Source organism: Watersipora subatra, chromosome 8, assembly GCF_963576615.1.
Source record: "Watersipora subatra chromosome 8, tzWatSuba1.1, whole genome shotgun sequence".
Lineage (NCBI taxonomy): Eukaryota > Metazoa > Bryozoa > Gymnolaemata > Cheilostomatida > Watersiporidae > Watersipora > Watersipora subatra.
Genome location: NC_088715.1, coordinates 36,179,110 through 36,199,250, shown reverse-complemented (window position 1 = coordinate 36,199,250; position 20,141 = coordinate 36,179,110). Strand labels below are relative to the sequence as shown.

At 37.2% G+C, this 20,141-nt stretch overlaps 1 protein-coding gene across 1 annotated transcript; it reads right to left on the bottom strand.

The window, feature by feature from the left end:
• On the bottom strand, positions 1-20,141 carry LOC137401498 (uncharacterized). The gene is made up of 12 exons (XM_068087878.1): positions 20,065-20,141; positions 18,959-19,026; positions 15,743-15,895; positions 10,731-10,931; positions 10,225-10,422; positions 6,927-7,076; positions 5,946-6,146; positions 4,536-5,315; positions 4,040-4,240; positions 2,698-2,784; positions 1,326-1,610; positions 1-549 (listed from the first exon to the last, which is right to left on the bottom strand). Exons 2-12 carry the CDS (start codon positions 19,023-19,025, stop codon positions 398-400), a joined length of 2,475 nt encoding a protein of 824 aa, XP_067943979.1. The 5' UTR covers position 19,026; positions 20,065-20,141; the 3' UTR covers positions 1-397.

Sequence of the window (20,141 nt, the reverse complement as noted above, 5' to 3'; positions counted from 1 at the left end):
TCCGTGTTTTATGTAGTTTATTTTTGTAACAAACGATGAGCTCAACAAATAAGTGTAATATAATCCATAGTGCACGTGAAAGAGAAAAATGATATTTTTCGGTAGAAAACATGACAGATCTCCAAAAACTGTAACACTTTTGATACAAAAAAATAAGATTACATAGTAGCCATCAGGTACTATAGTCAGCATATAGTCACTATAGGTACTATCACCACTTCATGCAAGTGGTTATTCAGTTTGTAGTACCAGTTTGTAGTGCCAGTTAGTAGTAACAGATAGTAGTACTATCAGTTGCTAGAACCAGTTAGAAGTATCGTTTACTAGTACTAGGTAGTAGTGTCTGCTGGTAGTATCAGCTCTAGTATCAGTTAGAAGTACTAGTTAGTAGTACCAGCTAGTAGTACCAGCTAGTAAACCAGTTTCCTTCAGTTGACCCACTGCTACTTGATCCAGAATTGAGTGAATATCTTAAAGAGGGCAGCCATGTAGAGGGTTGTCTCTGCCTCTGTCTCTGCCTCTGTCTCTGCCTCTGTCTCTGCCTCTGCCCTGTTAAATGCACAAAAATGGTAAGTGAAAAGCTTGTGTGTGCCAAACCATGTTTATAAACTGTGTGTGTTTGACCGGAGAAGAATAGCAAATTATATTACATTAATTTCACTGACTGCCAACAGCTCTTAGTTGTTATACAGAAATACAGACAACTCCAGAACTATATAGTTCCTAGCGGTTCCTAGTGCTAGTTCAGTGCGATGTGGATTTTTAGTTGCTAGATTTGAATGGTTGTAGCTGGACACCCAACAGACACTCACATTTATATATACAGACTAGCACCCTCTCAGTCTAGTGAGGTGTGAACAATCATCATAAGTATCTGCATAATGACTATGGAATCCTGGAAAGTGAAGGATTGTGGTAGCAAACTGGGTGGTAAAACAGAATGTCATAGGTTCTAATTCACAACAATGCAATCTTTTTCCCACATTTAACCTTGGCAACAGACGACCTTACGGAGAAATTGAACCAACTTTTATCGAAGTAAAGAATAATGAGGTTGAATATTTTGTAAATCTTTGAATTTGATTTATTCAACCTAACCTTATTAACTTAGCGTTACGTCCAAGTACAAGTAGTGTTATTTCTTATTTGAGATATAATATATTATATTATAATAGATAATTATAATATAAATGAGCTCCGTATAATAGATAACACTGTTGCTGATTATCCAAAAAATCATTGTTTACTCTTTTTGAAGAAGTCAAGTATGAGGTATGGGAGTTATATTCTCTTTATGTACGCTCCAATTTATAGACTTCACTCACTCGATAAAGGATTCCAGGGTGTAGACATTGATCTATATATTGGAGATTGTGTTGTTGTTTGTCTATAGTTGTTCAAAATAGTGGAGAATGAATTAGCCTGGGGTTGAAGATGTTCTTGAGGTCTTATCGGAGCGGGAGCTGGCCTAGTGGCAGCAGGTTGATGTCTTCCAACTGTAACTCTATCTGGCAAAGTCGGTAGATTTGAATCTACTCTGGTTTTAGGTGCTGTGGGGTGATTTACAGGTCTTGAGCCAGAAGAAGGTCTTGGACTATGCGGCGAAGTTACTAAAATGTAGAATAGAAGATAACTCCATAATTATGAACTCTGAAACAAACTACAGAGCAAACTAAAAAAGCCGACAAAGTTTTATAAGTTAAATGTGTCATTTTATCGCCTACTTGCAATTAAACCTAAACAATGTACATTGGCGCAGCTCTAGATGTATTAGCTTTCAAGGGTTTAGACAAATTTATCAAAATAATAAGTGAGGAGTTAAAATTTATTTATTTTATATAATGCTAAAGAAATGTGCACCCTGTCGTTCAAATCATAGTTCTGTGGTCGGAATAAAATGGATAAAATGTTCTCTTAGACAAGAGCTTGTGTAAGCTCGACAATTAACACAAAACACAAACAAATGACAAACACAAACGTACTCAGGCGTGCGGACACACACACGCGCACACACAGGCACACACACGCGCACACACGCGCACACACACATGCACACACATGCGCACACACATGCACACACACGCGCACACACGCGCGCACACACACGCGCACACACATGCACACACACATGCACACACACATGCACAGATTTTTTTTCTTTCCTATGGTTGATTAAAATTAAAGTCAAGACAACTCTTAATTTTATTGTTCTTAGTTTGTAATGACCATTGTGCTTATTTATGAACTTCTGGCTAACATTGAGGGAGTATGTTACACACTCCCTACCAGGTTGAATATCATTGGAATTCCAAGCTATGAACCTTTTTATCTTTATGATTTGCACTGCATTAAACCGAACACAAATTAAACTGAGCTTCTGATACATTTGTTTGAACAAAAGACATACACTATCAGTAAAAAGGTGTTAAAAGTAACATTCTGTAGCTTTAACTGTTATGTACATCGTCATAGAGTACGCCTTTAAAGCTGATTCTGTAAACAAAACTAACACCGAAACTAGTGCAAGATTTTTGCTTCTCTCACACAACTACCTTGCTACATAGTATAATCCAAACCTTGTTAACAGATGTACAGAGACTAATGTTGTGTTTTGATGTAATGCATATTTGCTAGCTTAAGGGAGGGTTTACTGATAGGATGTAGTGAGCTGGAAAGACGTGATAGATAGCTAGTTACCTCTTTGTTTGTGAAGATAACCTCTCTGCATGTTTGGTGCGAGAGTAGGTCTGGTTATTTGTCTGAAAGGCGCATTTGCTGAACCTCCTGTAAATAGGGGATTAATTGATATGAGCTCTTGTAGATGAAACAGCAAGTAGGTAAACCAGGAATGTGCTAGAACTTTTGGAAAATATAATGCTACTTTTTTCATTAGCCGGTTTCGGTTCAGGGTTCAAATGGTTTTTGTCTATACTAGGATGCTTGTCCATCTTGTACATTGTGAGATATCGCCATGAATAATCAGCATATGGAGAGTTACCACCACCAAGTGGTGATGGGCCCAAGTGTTAGCTTGTGCCCGTCAAGTGTTAACATGGCTAGTTTTAACGTCAAGTGTTAGCATGGCTAACAGTGTTAGCCATGCTAACAGTGTTAGCCATGCTAACAGTGTTAGCCATGCTAACAGTGTTAGCTATGCTAACACTGTTAGCCATGCTAACAGTGTTGGGACGAAGGAACAGTCTGTTCAAAGGCTTTGAACAGATAGATAAATGAACAGACCCGTTTTTTATTATAGTAAAGATTCATGAACCGTTTTAGTTGGTTGCCTACTAAAGGCAATCAGCCTATCATGCCAATCTATCATATTATGCAAATGTGTTTACAACCGATCAAATAGCCAATAAAGTCGCATTTAGGTGTTACCAAGGTAAAAGATTTTGATCGTTTTCTTGTTTTTGAGAGTCAATCAGATCAAGGCCACAAAAACAGTGTGTTTTAATTTTTATCACATCAAATATAAAGAAACTGATAGTTGTTTATTGTATGTAGACAATCACAGTATTGACTATGTCTGTAAGCAGACAGTATTGACTGTCTGCTTAGCTTTCTGCGAGTAGAGGATGTGTGCGTATTTAAGATTAGTATTTCACAAACAATGTCTCTGTGGTCTTGACTGGATATGTCTGGGTCCAGTGAGAAGAAAACTCCAATGACTGGAGACATGCCAAGATTAAAGATAGTAATTTAAGGTTGGATGTCATTTTTGTCACCACCAGTGAATTTTTTTGGAAATTGAACCTCAATTTGTTGTCTGCAGGTCTAAATATATAATCATCTTATGTTTCTCACTAAAACTCTAGTTGGGCAATTGCCTGACTGCAAGCAGCCAAAACTGAGTGAACTGATTTGGAAAACAGAGGAAGTTGGGTGAGTTACCCATTCTGCCGCCACCAGTGGCTTAAGATCTTAAGATCACTAAAGCATGTTGTTCCAGCTGTAATGATTAACTATCGGCCTCTTTTCTTTAAATAAAAAAATGGGTTGACTGGGATTTGCTGAAGAATTTCGACATTTTTACCTGGACACCTGAATCGGTTGCAAATTTTCCATTCGTATTCGACACCATTTGCATCGATGTTCATTTCTTGACCTCCTACACAAAAGCTGCCTTCAAGTGATGGTCTCGGAGCATTGCAAACTCTTGTTCGCTCTGCAGTTCCTCCACCACAGCTCATTGAACAGTCTAACCAAGAACCCCAGTTGCTCCAACCTTCATCCACTACAGCAACAAAAACTTAAACATAGCATACCTGGTCATTTACTTGCTTTTGCAAATAATTTGAGCATATGAGCAGAAAACTCTAAAACAAAAGCTTTGAACAAAACTAACAGGCTATGATTTATTAAAACATAATTTTTGTGAGATTTGGCAAATTTCAAAGAAAGTGTGAAGGTCCATAAATATCTTTTCATATAAAATACTGTATCTTTTCTGAGAATGGGAAAATATTAAATGCCACAAGTACGTATGTATCTGATACGCTAAGATATGTTCAATCATAAGTTTCTCTCACCTAATGTTGCTATAGCCTCAATGGGTTGTGGTAGAGTGCTATGTACTGCTCTACCTGAACCTCCTCCAATCACACTCGATCCTCTTCTATCTTCATTAGGACTTCTCCTACCAGATTCACTCACTGCACCACCTGACCCACCTTCTGCACCTCCATTTCTTCCACCTGCTCCTCCTCCAACTCCACCTGATCCTACATTACTTCTACCTGCTCCTCCTCTAACTCCACCTGATCCTATGTTACTTCCACCTGCTCTTCCTCCAACTCCACCTGAGCCTACATTACTTCCACCTGCTCCTCCTCCAACTCCACCTGAGCCTACATTTCTTCCACTTTCTCCTCCTCCAACTCTACCTGAGCCTACATTTCTTCCACTTGCTCCTCCTCCTCCTCCAACTCCACCCAATCCTATATTACTTCCACCTGCTCCTCCTCCAACTCCCCCTGAGCTTACATTACTTCCACCTGATCCTACTCCAACTCCGCCTGAGCCTACATTACTTCCACCTGCTCCTCCTCCAAGTCCGCCTGATCCTACATTACTTCCTCCTGCTCCTCCTCCAACTCCGCCTGATCCTACATTACTTCCTCCTGCTCCTCCTCCAACTCTCTGTGACCTTCCAGTACCATCAGATCCAGCTCTATCAGCCCCTAGCCTTAATTCTGGTCCCACCTGTTCTAGAACTTCTGTACCAGGCCTACTAGAAGTTTCTGAAAACGGCTTAGTCATGTTTGGTGCAAGAGTTGGAAGCGGCACTGGGGTGAGTGGGCCAACATCCCCTAAAAGAATTAAACATTAAATACCAAACGTAGATGCCTGTACCTGGCCCTAGATTAAAGAACCATTCCTTCAAGAAAGCAATCCAAGCCTTATTAATTATCATCCGTATCAGTCAACATTTCTTTTCAAATAGGGGAACTCAGGCTGTAGGTCAACTACAAGAAAAGTGAAATCCAAATACTAAATATGCAAAAAATCTAATTGGCTAAAATTTATATCTATATATAATAGATATAAATATACATCTAAAATTCATATCTAAAATCTGAGTCCAATATGTTCAAGACTGTTACAAACGAACAAAGAAAAACTTCATGAATGCTACTTTATGACCCTCAACTCATAGGATTGAACCTCTCTTGCAGCTACATAAAATGTGTTACATAGGTTTCTGGAATTATATATTCTGCTAAGATTGTAGTAAGTAACAGTCAAAGTGTGATATTTTCATCGGTAAAACTATATTTCAGCAGGAGACCAACAGTCCAGCTTGTACGTCTCTATTAAAAGTTTGATAGCCAAACTATCAGTGTTAGATACAAATATTCTAAAACTACCTCAGCAGGTCATCAGTATTGAAGAATTATAAAATGTTAGACAGTAGATGCAGTAACGAGATAATCTTTAACCTTCACATAAGAAGTTGTTGCACACTCTCCACTGCCACTCTACAGACTCAATGTCTATATTTTCTGGCACTCCGCCTTCGCAGAACCTTCCGCCAAAAGCTGGAGACGGTGCATCACAACTTCTTTTCCTTGCTGAAGTTCCTCCGCCACATGTTTTACTGCAGCTGATCCAAGACTCCCAGTTTTCCCATCCGCCGTGAACTGGAGTAGATTTGAATAATGGAGGTGCAATGTAATAAAGGAAGTCGACCTCCAATATATGACTGACACTCACCCAATCTGAGAGATGTGAATCATTTCCAAAGGAAGCATAGAAAAAGCGTAAAAATATTCGACAGAAACATTGAATTGTTTGTTCCATAAATTTCTGAATACAGCGGAAAACAACTCTTTAACTGTCTCATTTGAAGACATGGTCATTGGCAAATATCCAGTGGTAGGCTGATTTTTTCCTACAAGAGGCTAGTAGTGGTTAAAGCATTGACTAGTGATTAATAGGTAGGTGGTTGGTTGGAGTCATACTGGTGGACCACCTGGTGGACCATCTGGTAGACCACCTGGTGGACCACCTGGTGGTATCAAGAAGGGAATCTAACTACAAGGTGGCTGGATTCCCATCTTACACTCCTTCTGGCTTTCTTGTCTGAAAGCCTCCTTACAAGGTTGTTGTAAGGAGGCTTTCACACAGGTGATTCATGCTATAAACTATTGGAAGTGAGTTGAATTGACTATTAGAGACGATTAACTTGAAATATCTAATCTTTCTCTTTGGATGGAATATATTTCTCTATAGATGAAATCTATAATTCTATTAATATGTTCAGTTCTTATTAGTGTGAGCATATGTGTTCTATGGTGGCCTCTATGGGTTAAGGCATGATTCTGTGAAGGTGTCTGAAGAGTTATTAGTACTAGCAGTGCTTAAACTACCCTTGCTATTTATCTTGCATTTATGTATGACATTGGGGTAATTCTACTCACTTGGACAAGGTATGTTGTTACAGTTCTGACTAACTGTCTCCATTCCAGTACAGAAGTTAGAGTCAGCACAGACTCTAGTTCGAGATTGGTCACCACCAGCGCAGCTTGCAGAGCATGCACCCCACCCGCTCCATTGGAACCAGCCATTCACTAGAGAATATACAGAAGTATAGGTCATAGTCTTCTACTCAGCTCATGTGCACATACCATAGAGTTATCTCCCCCTAGAGTGATAACTGTGCATTCAACAACACGAGCGTTTCCGGTACCAACAAGGAGCGTTTAGGCCACGCCCCTTTTTGTGCTAGTCAGTCGTAGTGATCGACAGAACAATAACGTCAGCCATGAGAATGATCATGAATTTCCACCGTTAAGATAGTAATTATTGCTCATATTAAAGAAATGATGATTATAGTTTATTACTCTAATATATGCTTGTTATTTAAAGCAATTCAATACCTACATGCATTGCAAAGGCACTGAATAGATGGTGTTAAGTAAGTGAGTTAATGCAATCAGTTACTCCAATGATATACAGCCCCCACACATGAGGGGCTGTATATCATTGGTTATTCATAGATAAGATAGATAGTCATACTGGGGTTGTATTACATTGGTGTGATGGGAAGCTAATCGACTGCCATCAACTGACAGTATTGACATTGTATGGTGATAGAGTGATTCATTGTCACCTCAGTTCACAAACAGCCCTTGCATGTAATATTAGATTTTAATACATATCAATCAAATACATAGACTAGCTTGAAGCAAAGATGTCCACTAGTTAGTGGACATCTTTGCTTGATGTAAGCAAGCAAAAAGTTTGAAAGTTAGAGTGGCAAATGTTGTTATATGTTAGATAAAAATAAATTATACTTAATTATACTAAATTATAATTATTTAAAAATAAAATAGACTTTTTATTACTTTATTTATTAAATAAAGTAATAAAAAAGTAGTTGTGAATTACTTTATTTATTAAATAAAGTAATAAAAATTAACTATGATTTCAATAATTTTTTATTGTAATCATAGCTAAACAGATTATATTTAACATTACTTGCTAATTATTTTACATTTGCAGTTTCATTTTTTTTCTTAATTCATTTTAACAAAAAACTTCTTTCATGATATGAAGTTTCAAAGTGGTAGTTTTTTGAAAAAGCTTGAAAACATTTACAGTTGTTTTTATTTTCTCTCTTCTCTTCATTTATTTCAATTACACAAAACACTTTTCATAAAATGTAGTTTGAAAGTTAAAGTGGTAAATGTTGTTATATGTTAAATAAAAATTAATTATACTTAATTCTACTAACTATAATTATATAAAAATAAAATAGATTTTTTATTACCTTATTTATTAAATAATTTTTCATTGTAATCATAGCTAAACAGATTATATTTAGCTATTACTTGCTAATTATTTTACATTTAAACACATTTACAGTTTTATTTTTTTTCCTAATTTATTTCAACAATACACTTCTTTCATGATATGAAATTTAAAAGTTGTAGTTGTTTGAAAAAGCTTGCAAACCTTTAGAGTTGTTTTCTTTTTCCTCTTAATTCATTTAAACTGCTTAAAAATATTTTCTCATGATATGAAGTTTAAAAGTTAGAATAGTAAATGTTATATAAAAATAAATTTTCTGTCCAAATAATTTTTTATTACTCGGGCAACACCAGGTAGTACAGCTCATAGTTGATGGCAGTTGATTAGCTTCCCATCACACCAATGTAATACAACCCCAGTATGACTGTGTATGTTATCTACATGTATGAGTAACTGCTTGCATTACTTTCACTTTCACTCACTATCTATTCAGTGCCTTGGCAAGTCATGTAGGTATCAGGGATTACGTGTATGTCACAATTTCCATTTTCATATTTCATTTCCATATTATTTCCATTTCCATAATTCATTTCCATAATTCATTTCCATATTATTTCTATTTCCATAACATTTCCCTACTTCATTTCCATATTATTTCCATAACATTTCCATAATTCATTTCCATATTATTTTCATTTCCATAAAAGTTCCATAATTCATTTCCATATTAATTCCATTTCCATAATTCATTTCCATATTATTTCCATTTCCATATTATTTCCATTTCCATAATTCATTTCCATATTAATTCCATTTCCATAATTCATTTCCATATTATTTCCATTTCCATATTATTTCCATTTCCATAATTCATTTCCATATCAATTCCATTTCCCTACTTCATTTCCATAGTATTTCCATTTCCATATTATTTCCATTTCCATAATTCATTTCCATAACATTTCCATTTCCATAAAAGTTCCATAATTCATTTCCATATTAATTCTATTTCCATAATTCATTTCCATATTATTTCCATTTCCATAGCATTTCCATAATTCATTTCCATATTATTTCTATTTTCATACCATTTCCATACTTGTAAAATAAAATTTCCATATCCATTTCCCTAAAATTATGGAAATATTTATGTTTATGGAAATGAAAAAGTAAACATTTCCATAATATGTTTAGCAATCCCTGGTAGGTATTGAATTGCTTTAAATAATAAGCATATATTAGAGTAATAAACTATAATCATCATTTCTTTAATATGAGCATAAATTACTATCTCAACTGGAAATTTATGATCCTTGTTTAACCCTTCTCATGGCTGATGTTATTGATCTAGTCAATCACTACGACTGACTAGCACAAAAAAGAGGGTGGCCTAAACGCTCCTTGTTGGCACCGGAAACGCTCGTGTAGTTATCACTCTAGGGGGAGATAACTCTATGGCACATACACATGGCAAAAGTGCAGGAAGATCAGTCCACATGGGAGTGAAACTGGGTAATACCGGATTAAACTGGATACAGCTAAATTCGGGAATTGCAGGAAGATGGCTCTGCATAGAAGCAACTTTGATTTCTAACTGATTGGCTAGTAGAGCAACTGTCACCTGAATTACTTATAATTATAGTCAACGCATAGAAGATAACTCCAAGTTTGTGAAAACACGCAGGCCTCTCGGTTGTTCGTTGTGTAACGACATGCAATGACAGATATTTTTTCACATTTACTAGAAAGGTACTAGTAGAAATCTGACAGCACTCTTAACCAGCAGCACCACCACAGCAAGTCTCACACTGTTTCAACTAACTTAAGCTTGTTTAACTCAAATATGCTGCAGTGACCATTATTTACATATGCTGTTATTTCTTTCTAAAATTGTTATGTAAACCATTTTAACTTTTTTCAAATTAATTTAATTTAAGCTTTTACATATTCAAAGTTAAGAACTACCTATTGAACTAGCTTGAGATCCAGTATTGGCCACTGGAGGGTTAGCTGTCGTGGCCCTTGGAGTAGCAGTTGTAGCTGTAGGTGCAGTTGGGCTTGTGACAGGCTCTGCAGGTACTCTGCTCATTTCACGCAGGGAGCTTGTTGTCCTAGTCGGAGGCAGTGTTGGCAGCGGCTCTGGTTGCCAAGGGCCAGATGCGCCTAAAGTTGATACAAGAAGGTCAGTTGCAAGGCACTTATAAAATAATTTGCAAATCTTTACTATGGATCACAGTAAATCAATATACAAAATTGCTATACTGAAGCATTGTTGTATGCACATTGTTGCGCATCAAAAGTATTATAAAATGAAATGCAAAGCAACAACTTTTAAATGCTCTGGTGAATGAATAATGCTATTAGGCACTTTTAGTTAAAAATTTGCATCTTGTACGCATTCAGCAGTTGATTGCTATTTATAGCTGAGCATGATGTGACACGTTGTGACAGGTTCCATCTGTACTGCACACCTTCGCATTGAAAAGTGTTGCAAGCTTTCCACTCCCATTCTACTGCCTCGTTATCAATATTCTCAGGGATGCCTCCTTCGCAGAACCTTCCACCAAACGCTGGAGATGGAGCGTCACAACTTCTCTCTCTAGAAGTTGTCCCGCCTCCGCATGTCCTTGTACAGCTGGTCCAACTTTCCCAGTTTTCCCAGCCACCATGAACTAAAATAAAATGGTAAGAGTGAAGCATTGGTCCTTATACAGACATTTTTGCTAGTTGTATATTTGCTAAGTGTATTTTTCTAACTGTTTCAGGAAACAGTTCATATTTGGACGTGAGCAGCATTAGAATTGCTCTGCTATAAATCGAGTAAATAGCTGACGTTAGTCAGTATAATTTGTAGTTAATTATTTCAATCAAAAATTTTTTTATCTTACATTAAAATATATTAAAATACAAATATTAAAACAAAGTGCTGTTTGAATCTTCTATTGAAGGATTTGTACACTGTTCTTTCAGCAAAAGTACATTGATTTCTATGCTTGTCTCATGACGATGTAATAAAGACGATTCTAGATTTCAGATATTTGAAAGTCAGTTGCCTTGCTTCACCTGTCAATCTGCAAGCTCTCAGCTTTGAACCTTTTTAAAACAAGTTATAATATTGGAAGTGAAGATAAGGTTTAGTCTAGCAAAAAAACTTATAAAGGAGAGTTACAAATACCAAAAATATTAAAATCAATATAAACCAGCACTTGGCTTGTAGTCAATGTGGGCAGCACAGTATTTCATTGAGGCAGCTTTTTTAGAATTGCTCACATCAACTTTGAACTTTGTCTGCTGGTAAAAAAAACAGCTCAATGGGTAATTATTATTCAAAGGTTCTAGTAATATTGTATCATAATGGCAATGTTCTAAAATATAGTAAAACTTTGCTTATTTTTCAATTAATTTATTTTATGCCATGTTACCAAATTTAATAATATACTTATGAACAAAAGATAATTTTTGACGTTTCATTTGTTTATATAATAAAGTAATATATATATATATGCATATATATATATATTTGTTTTGTTTATATAATAAAGTAATATATATATATGTGATGCAATATATATATATATATATATATATATATATATATATATGTGATGCAATATATATATATATATATACAGGACAAATACGATCAAATATGATCATTAGGTCCTCGGTTCAAACCCCAACAACTGCGCTTTTCTGGAGGCTCTTAGACAAGACCCTTGCTTGTATAACGTCTACAATCTCTATGATGAGTGCAATAACCAAAGCCATGCTGGCTCGAATGTCGCCCGGTCAAACAAGGTCCGTGCTGCCTGTAGCTGAATCAGGAGAAGGCAGTGAAAAATGGGCTACTGGTTCAAAACGGATGAAATGGACTCGGACTGATAACAGGGACCTCATGCAGTGCTACCTTATGAGTGAGTCTCAAAAGTGGGGCTACATGGGAAGGATGTGTTAACTGTGGATAAACATGCGCCCTTGTTTTGCCACTAACCGCTAAGCAACTTGTAGCTCAGAGGAGTAACTTAATCAAGCGGCACCTCATATCGGAACTTGAGGTAGATGAAATTAGGGAACAGTTCACCCAGGTAACTTCGACCAACGAGGAGTGCATATCAACACACACTGTCACACATACACGATCGTGTGGTGACTCACGGGTTGAAGAAGACATGCACTTGGACCTTGACCCAAGGGTGAAAGAACTTGCGGAAAATATCATCAACAAGATGTCAGCTGCTAATGATTATGGAAGCAGGGTACCACTACAAAGAGTTAGCAAGGCCATACCTAAGAAGCTGTTAGAAGACATTAATTTGGCACTGGAGTCGATCTCAACTGGTTCGATCAGTAAGACTAATGCCTTAATCTACAGTACAGCAACCGTCATCTTGGAGGAGATGGGTATTAAGCCACTGCCAACAAGGCTTCAAGCCATTCCATACTGGCAGCTGGGGCTACAAAATAAAAACAAGGACTTGCGCAAGAAAGTTAGTAGGCTCAGTGAGAGATCTAACCACAGTTTGGAGCGTCCAAAAAGGGAAGCCACCATAGAAGCTCTAGAATCTGCCAAACAGCAGCTAGTAGCACACTCGGCACAACTGAAGCGGTACACCAAAGAGCGGGATAACAAGAGAATGAGCAGACTGTTTATCAATAATCCATTCAGAGTGTATTCCCAGTTCAAAGGTGAACTGCAGAGGCCAATGTCAGAGCCTCCCCGATCTAGCGCTTCAAAGGTCTGGAAGGACATCTGGGAGAAAGAGACTACTCATAACACCACTGCAAATTGGCTGAAGATGCTTTAAGAGAGCCATTAACACACTGTGGCTCAGCAAGAACTCACCATCAGCAAAGTGGACATCAAGTGCAGAGTGCAACGTATGAAGAACTGGGCAGCACCTGGCCATGACATGATTCAAGCCTTCTGGTTAAAGAAATTGACATCACTTCACACTAGAATGGCTAAGCAGATGGAATGCCTAATAGAACAAGGTGACCATCCAGAATGGCTGACCAAAGGACGAACTGTACTTCTGATAAAAGATCCAAAGCAGGGGCCGATTCCCAAAAACCATCGACCAATAACGTGCTTGCCCATCACCTGGAAACTGCCCTCAGGAATAGTTGCAGACAAACTGGAAGAGCACATGAGTCACTATATGACCAGTGCTCAGAAAGGAATTGGGCGCAACACCCGAGGAGCCAAACATCAGTTACTGGTGGATCAGACGGTCTGTCAAGACAGCAGGAGAAGGCAAACCAATCTTGCCATGGCTTGGATTGACTACAAAAAGGCCTATGACTCAATTCCCCATGGTTGGATACTTGAGTCCCTCAGTATGTACAATGTTCACCCTGTTCTTGTGACATTCATCAAGATGTCAATGACCAAATGGAAGACGGAACTGGAGGCTAATGGCAAAAAGCTGGCGAGTGTAAAACTTAAGCGAGGCATCTATCAAGGTGACTCCTTATCACCGCTGCTCTTCTGCATATGCCTAAACCCTCTAAACAATATGCTGGAGGAGACTCAATATGGGTACCAGTTTTAGAGTGGCACCAAGATAAACCACCTTTTCTACATGGATGACATCAAGCTGTACGCTAACAAAAAAAGGGACATTGATTCGCTAATACACCTCACTCAGGTATACAGCAAGGACATCGGAATGACCTTCGGTATTGAGAAATGTGGAAGGCTAATTCTTAAGAAAGACCATTCTATACTCACAGATGGCGTAAGAATGCCAAATGGTACCATCAAAGATATAGAAGAAGGGTACAAGTACTTGGGGATTATGCAAAGCAACATCAACCACGAAACCGAGGTACGTCACAAAGCCATTACGCCACAAACGCCTTCGGCAGGTACTACGGAGCCAGCTCAATGCCAAGAACCAAGTCATGGCAATAAATACCTACACACTGCTAGTAATAAGATATCCGGCAGGCATAATAAAGTGGACTGAGAAAGCCATCAAGTACACAGATATAGCAACTCGTAAACTGCTGACCATGCATGAAGCACTCCACCCAAAATCTGACACTACTAGATTGTATCTCGATAGGAAAGATGGCGGTAGGGGACTCAAAAGTGTACAGCAGACAGTGAAAGAGGAGGAGCAAAGCATCAAAGCATATGCAGCCTCCATGGCCACTTCAGATAAGTTGCTAGCTGAATTTCAATCGGCTGCTCTTACAATGGACTTACGCCCTGATGATGAGGAAATTGACTGGCACACGAAACCTCTTCATGGTACTTACCAACGACAAATATCTAAGGTTGGCGATCTTCACCAGACATATATGTGGCTGAACAAAGAAAACCTAACGGCCAAGTGCAAGCCAGGAGCACCTAACAGCCAGGAGCAAGTGCTCCCAACAAGGCAACTCCAAACAAAAAATCTATCACGCTAGAGACGATCCTAGATGCAGACTGTGCAAAGATGCACCTGAGACCATCCAACACATCATCAGTGGATGCAAGCAGCTAGCAGGAAACGCATACACTGAGCGGCATAATCAAGTCGCAGGTGTTGTATATAGAAGTCTTTGTGATGAGTATGGCCTTAATAAACCACAACACTGGTGGGAAGCTCCTGGTAAGGTCAGTGAAAATGACAGCGCTAAGATCCTCTGGGACTTCTACATCCGGACTGACAAGCATGTCCTAGCAAACCAACCAGATATAGGGGTGGTGGACAAGGAGAGCACGAGGGCTACTATAATAGATATTGCAGTACCTAATCACTACAATATATAGCCAGCAAAGAAAAAGAAAAGGTAGAGAAATATCTCCCTCTTGGAGAAGAGATTGAAAAATGCTGGAATGTAAGAACAACTGTAATTCCAGTAGTCATTGGGGCACTGGGCGCAATAACACCGGCGCATAAAATGTGGCTTGCCCAAATACCAACAACAATCAACTCAGGTGAGTTGCAGAAAAGTGCGCTATTGGGAACAGCTAAGATCTTGAGGCGAGTGCTCAAACTCCTAGATCTCTGGTAGGAGACCCGAGTTAGAGCAGGAATTACCACTCATACAGGGTATCCGGGGAGAGGAAACATTTTTTTATACATATATTTGTCTTGTTAGTTGGAAGGTATGACTGTGTAAGTAAAACTTACAAATGATTACAAAGAAAATTTAAACATGCATGTTTAATTTCAATGTACACTAGAATAAGAACAAGGTATTACATCTTGCCTAGTTCCAATGATCTCTTGTCTAACTTTTTCTAAAGCAATTCGATTACGTTAACTTAATACGAAAGATAAAAACGTAAATGCAAAAATGGTTCTGCAACTCTAGACAAAAATTTGATCAACGCAGAAGGCATGATATAAAGGGATACAAAAAAACTACAAGAATTGCAAGAAGGAGTAGGTAGTGTCCACAACTTGAGTTGATGCAATTCTTAAGAAAGAGCTTACAACTCCAAAAATATCTTCCAAAGAAAATCGTTTGAATTAGTATAACTTACTTGGGCATGGCACATTGTTACAGTTTCTGCTGTTAGTTTCTGTTCCACTGCAGAAACGTGAGTCAAAGCAAGTCCTAGATCTTGATTGGTCACCACCAGCACATGTTACTGAGCATGCTCCCCAGCGTCCCCAAGGACCCCAGTTTCCTGCAACTAGTGACAGAGATTAAGACAATACATCAATTATTTTTATGTGAAAGCTATAATAAATCGAAAACTAATTGCATGCCATACGTGGCACTGCTTTGAATAATGGCAGACTTCCTTGACACAGAAAGTGACAACAATGGCAGGTGCTATCATATTAATTTGAATTAGTTTTAGGTCATATATCTGTTCTAGTCCGCTGAAAAATTTAATTTTAAAGCGGGTCTGTCGGCTTTGGTAGATCATCAATAGTTAAATTAAAATCTCTCCATTAAATAAAACATTTTGCCAAGTGGAAGTCATAAATGCCAGCACCTTGCTGAAATGTTAGAAATGATTAGGTTACAACATTTCCAGAAAATATAAAAACAATATAAAATAACAGGCTCGACGGTGACAAGTGGAAGAAAAGATGAACTGATTAGCTAACTTCGTTTATATATTATGAGCTGATTAGATTTAATGCAAATGGCCTACTGAAAGAATTTCAAAGAATACATGAGAAAATTTTTACAAAAGAGATATTAGAAAAAAGACTTGGCAATTTTGCTTTTTGTTTAATGACAGATGATTATATATATTTTTACACTGTTCAAAACATATTGGTTATAACTCATTATTTTCTTTCAATTGGACTGTCATGCTTCAAGTGACCGCAAAATGCGGCACACTGACTGCCAATCAGCTCTAATCAGCCAAAAAAACTAATTTAAATATTTATCTCATTGCCAAAGGAAATTACAGTGGTGGCTCTAGCTACGCATTCTCCAGATATTCGGATCTCCTGCACTGGTTAAACTCTCTAATGCCTAGAACTAAAGACGACAGAATATATGGTATAACAATGAGACGTTCATAAAATTATTCGGTATTTTTACTGGATTCCACAAACTGAGGCTGTGTGAACATTCTGGTTTCTGAACATTTTCTGTATAGCCATGAGTTGGTGTCACACTGACCAAGTGATTACCAAATGTGCGTTGACCAATGGGGCAATTTTCTGTCTATAAATTTTGGTGTATGAACTGTTATAAGAAACCAATTGCTGATCAGAAAAAATAATTGTAGTTTTAAAAAACCGTAAAATGAATAAAATAAGTATATATATTGACTCAGCCTATTTTATATACTACCATAATTATTAACTCTGTAAAGTCTAAAATCATAAGACAAAAACATTTTAGTTGGTTTGTTGATAAAGACATGAGTCTACAGACAAAGTGCTCGACAAACCAAACTCTCGAAGTAACGTCATCTATGAAGGTCATGTCAAGGGAGGGAAGAAAGTAAGAGGAAGTGGTGAAAATTGCTGAACTTCATCTTGTGGTTTTATCAAGTTGACTAAATATTGAGTCAGAATACGTACTGATTGGACGCTATATTCATCTTGCACAATCAGTTTTGTAACTACGGAATGTTTGCCACAAATCAGTATGTTGGTACTTGATGTTAAATCCACTTAGTAGATCTATTGTGTGAAATTGCTGTTTATGCTTTGCTGCTGGCTGGCGAAATCGAGATGTTCTCAAAAGGCGATTGTGTAGAATGACAATACATAAGAACTATTAAATAGCTAATAACTAATAAACGCTATAACATTACAGGCCGTGACTTCACCTGATACAACAGCTGGTCAGTCTTATATAATGCTATAGCATTACAGGCCGTGACTTCACCTGATACAACAGCTGGTCAGTCTTATATAACGCTATAGCATCACAGGCCGTGACTTCACCTGATACAACAGCTGGTCAGTCTTATATAACGCTATAGCATTACAGGCCGTGACTTCACCTGATACAACAGCTGGTCAGTCTTATATAACGCTATAGCATTACAGGCCGTGACTTCACCTGATACAACAGCTGGTCAGTCTTATATAACGCTATAGCATTACAGGCCGTGACTTCACCTGATACAACAGCTGGTCAGTCTTATATAACGCTATAGCATTACAGGCCGTGACTTCACCTGATACAACAGCTGGTCAGTCTTATATAACGCTATAGCATTACAGGCCGTGACTTCACCTGATACAACAGCTGGTCAGTCTTATATAACGCTATAGCATTACAGGCCGTGACTTCACCTGATACAACAGCTGGTCAGTCTTATATAACGCTATAGCATTACAGGCCGTGACTTCACCTGATACAACAGCTGGTCAGTCTCATATAACGCTATAGCATTACAGGCCGTGACTTCACCTGATACAACAGCTGGTCAGTCTTATATAACGCTATAGCATTACAGGCCGTGACTTCACCTGATACAACAGCTGGTCAGTCTTATATAACGCTATAGCATTACAGGCCGTGACTTCACCTGATACAACAGCTGGTCAGTCTTCTTTAGTTAAGATAATAAATAGCAAAATGTAAATACACTAACAACAGCCTCTTTATTTAACAAAAAACTTCGAAAATTTTGCTGATTTTTAAATCAATATTGATCAATCATTTAAATTATCCATATCAGATTAATTTTTTCTTTCAAGACCAGGATACTGCCTCAGTACACATCCCTTTGATCTGCTGCCGGATTGGCATCATTATGATCTCCCCTTAGCTGATTTTATAAAACTTTACTCACAGAATATAAATACACTTTTAAATAACTCCTAGCTTTTTGACAAAAACCCCAGCAGAAAATACATTACAGCAAGTTTTCTAATACATTTGTAAGGTGTGAGCATTTCTAGATAGCCACAAACCTGTTAACACCATTGTAATCCAAATTGGTATACAATGATTATATTAGAAGTTCTCATACGTTGATGTATACAAAATAGTTTGTGACAACTTTTACATCGAAAACAGGAATTGTTCCATGTTTGCAGCAAAAAAATATTTAAAAGACTTGCTTATTTATATTTAAAGAAATTATTTATTATAATAAATGAAAGTTTACAACAAAAATACTATGGTTTTCTTTTCAAAATGTCTTCATCTGGCCTGTCATGTTTATATATTTTAAACTTGAAGCTGCATATCAATACAAATGCAATCTACATACATGTATATGTAAAACTGAGCTATGATGTGTATATAATGTTATGTAGAGTCTTACCTGAGGCTAGCTGCACTAATAGAACCGAGGAGATAACTCCAATCTGTAAGATTGCAGAGTGTTTCATCCTATCAATAGAATATGTTGTGTGAGAGAGGCTGCTCATAAAAGTGGAAGTAATGTACTAGTAGCTCCACATGCAATAGTTCTATTAAGTACCTTCTATTAAGTACCTTCTATTTACTTTTTATAATCGGTATTTCCTTTTTATAATCGTAGTGATACCAAAAGACTACAGATGTCGTCACTCCTTTGCAGTACTATAATATTATCAACTTTTAAAACAGTTTTTTCAACTAAATTATTTTTTATTTCTGTTTTCTGACTTTTGCTTTTGGCATGTAATAAAAAACAGAGGTTTTTAATGATTTTCAAGGCCAATAAAATATTATATATACATATATACAGACACATGCATACAGACATACATAAATACCTACAAACCTACATACATACATACATACATACATACCTACATACCTACATACCTACATACCTACATACATACATACATACATACATACATACATACATACATACATACATACAGACATATGTACTTACGTACATATGTACATACATACATACATGCACACATACAGATGTACATACATACCTACATATGTGCACATGTACATACGTACAGGCATACATACCTATATATGCACAGACATACATATATACATGTATGTCTGCATGTATGCTGTATGTACATACATACCTACATACATACATACATACACATAGCCAATTCTGCTGTAATATTTTTGCATAAATGAAAAAAGAGTTTTAAAAGAAACTAACACTTTATCAAATTCAGTCAAAATTTTAAATCATTTTACAGATGTAAGAAAGAAATGCCTCACCTTTAACAATCGCAAATAGAATGTATGAGATCAAAGATGTCATGAGGTCATGAGGTAGAGAGTCAAACATGCTGATAACTAACTTCTAACTATTTTTATTAAATCTGTTGTTGCTTTTTACGTTGTTGCAACAGAAACCAGAAGTAGCTAGAATTTGTTGCGTATGTAGTCAGCTATATGAGGCTAGTAATTAGTAAGCTAATCAGAAGCTCGGTATGTAATATGTAGCAATATACTTACACTAGTATTTATAAGTCCTGCCAGCCGAAGTATATCTACAGCCAGTAAGTCTTTTCCTAATGCTACAGACTATATAA

Excerpts from the sequence above, each read along its gene's own strand:
- LOC137401498 (XM_068087878.1), bottom strand. The coding sequence starts at position 19,025 with ATGAAACACTCTGCAATCTTACAGATTGGAGTTATCTCCTCGGTTCTA. Across the intron at positions 1,611-2,697 it reads TTATCTTCACAAACAAAGAG|TAACTTCGCCGCATAGTCCA; the intron begins GTAACTAGCTAT and ends TCTACATTTTAG. Across the intron at positions 550-1,325 it reads ACCCTGGAATCCTTTATCGA|GGCAGAGGCAGAGACAGAGG; the intron begins GTGAGTGAAGTC and ends TGCATTTAACAG.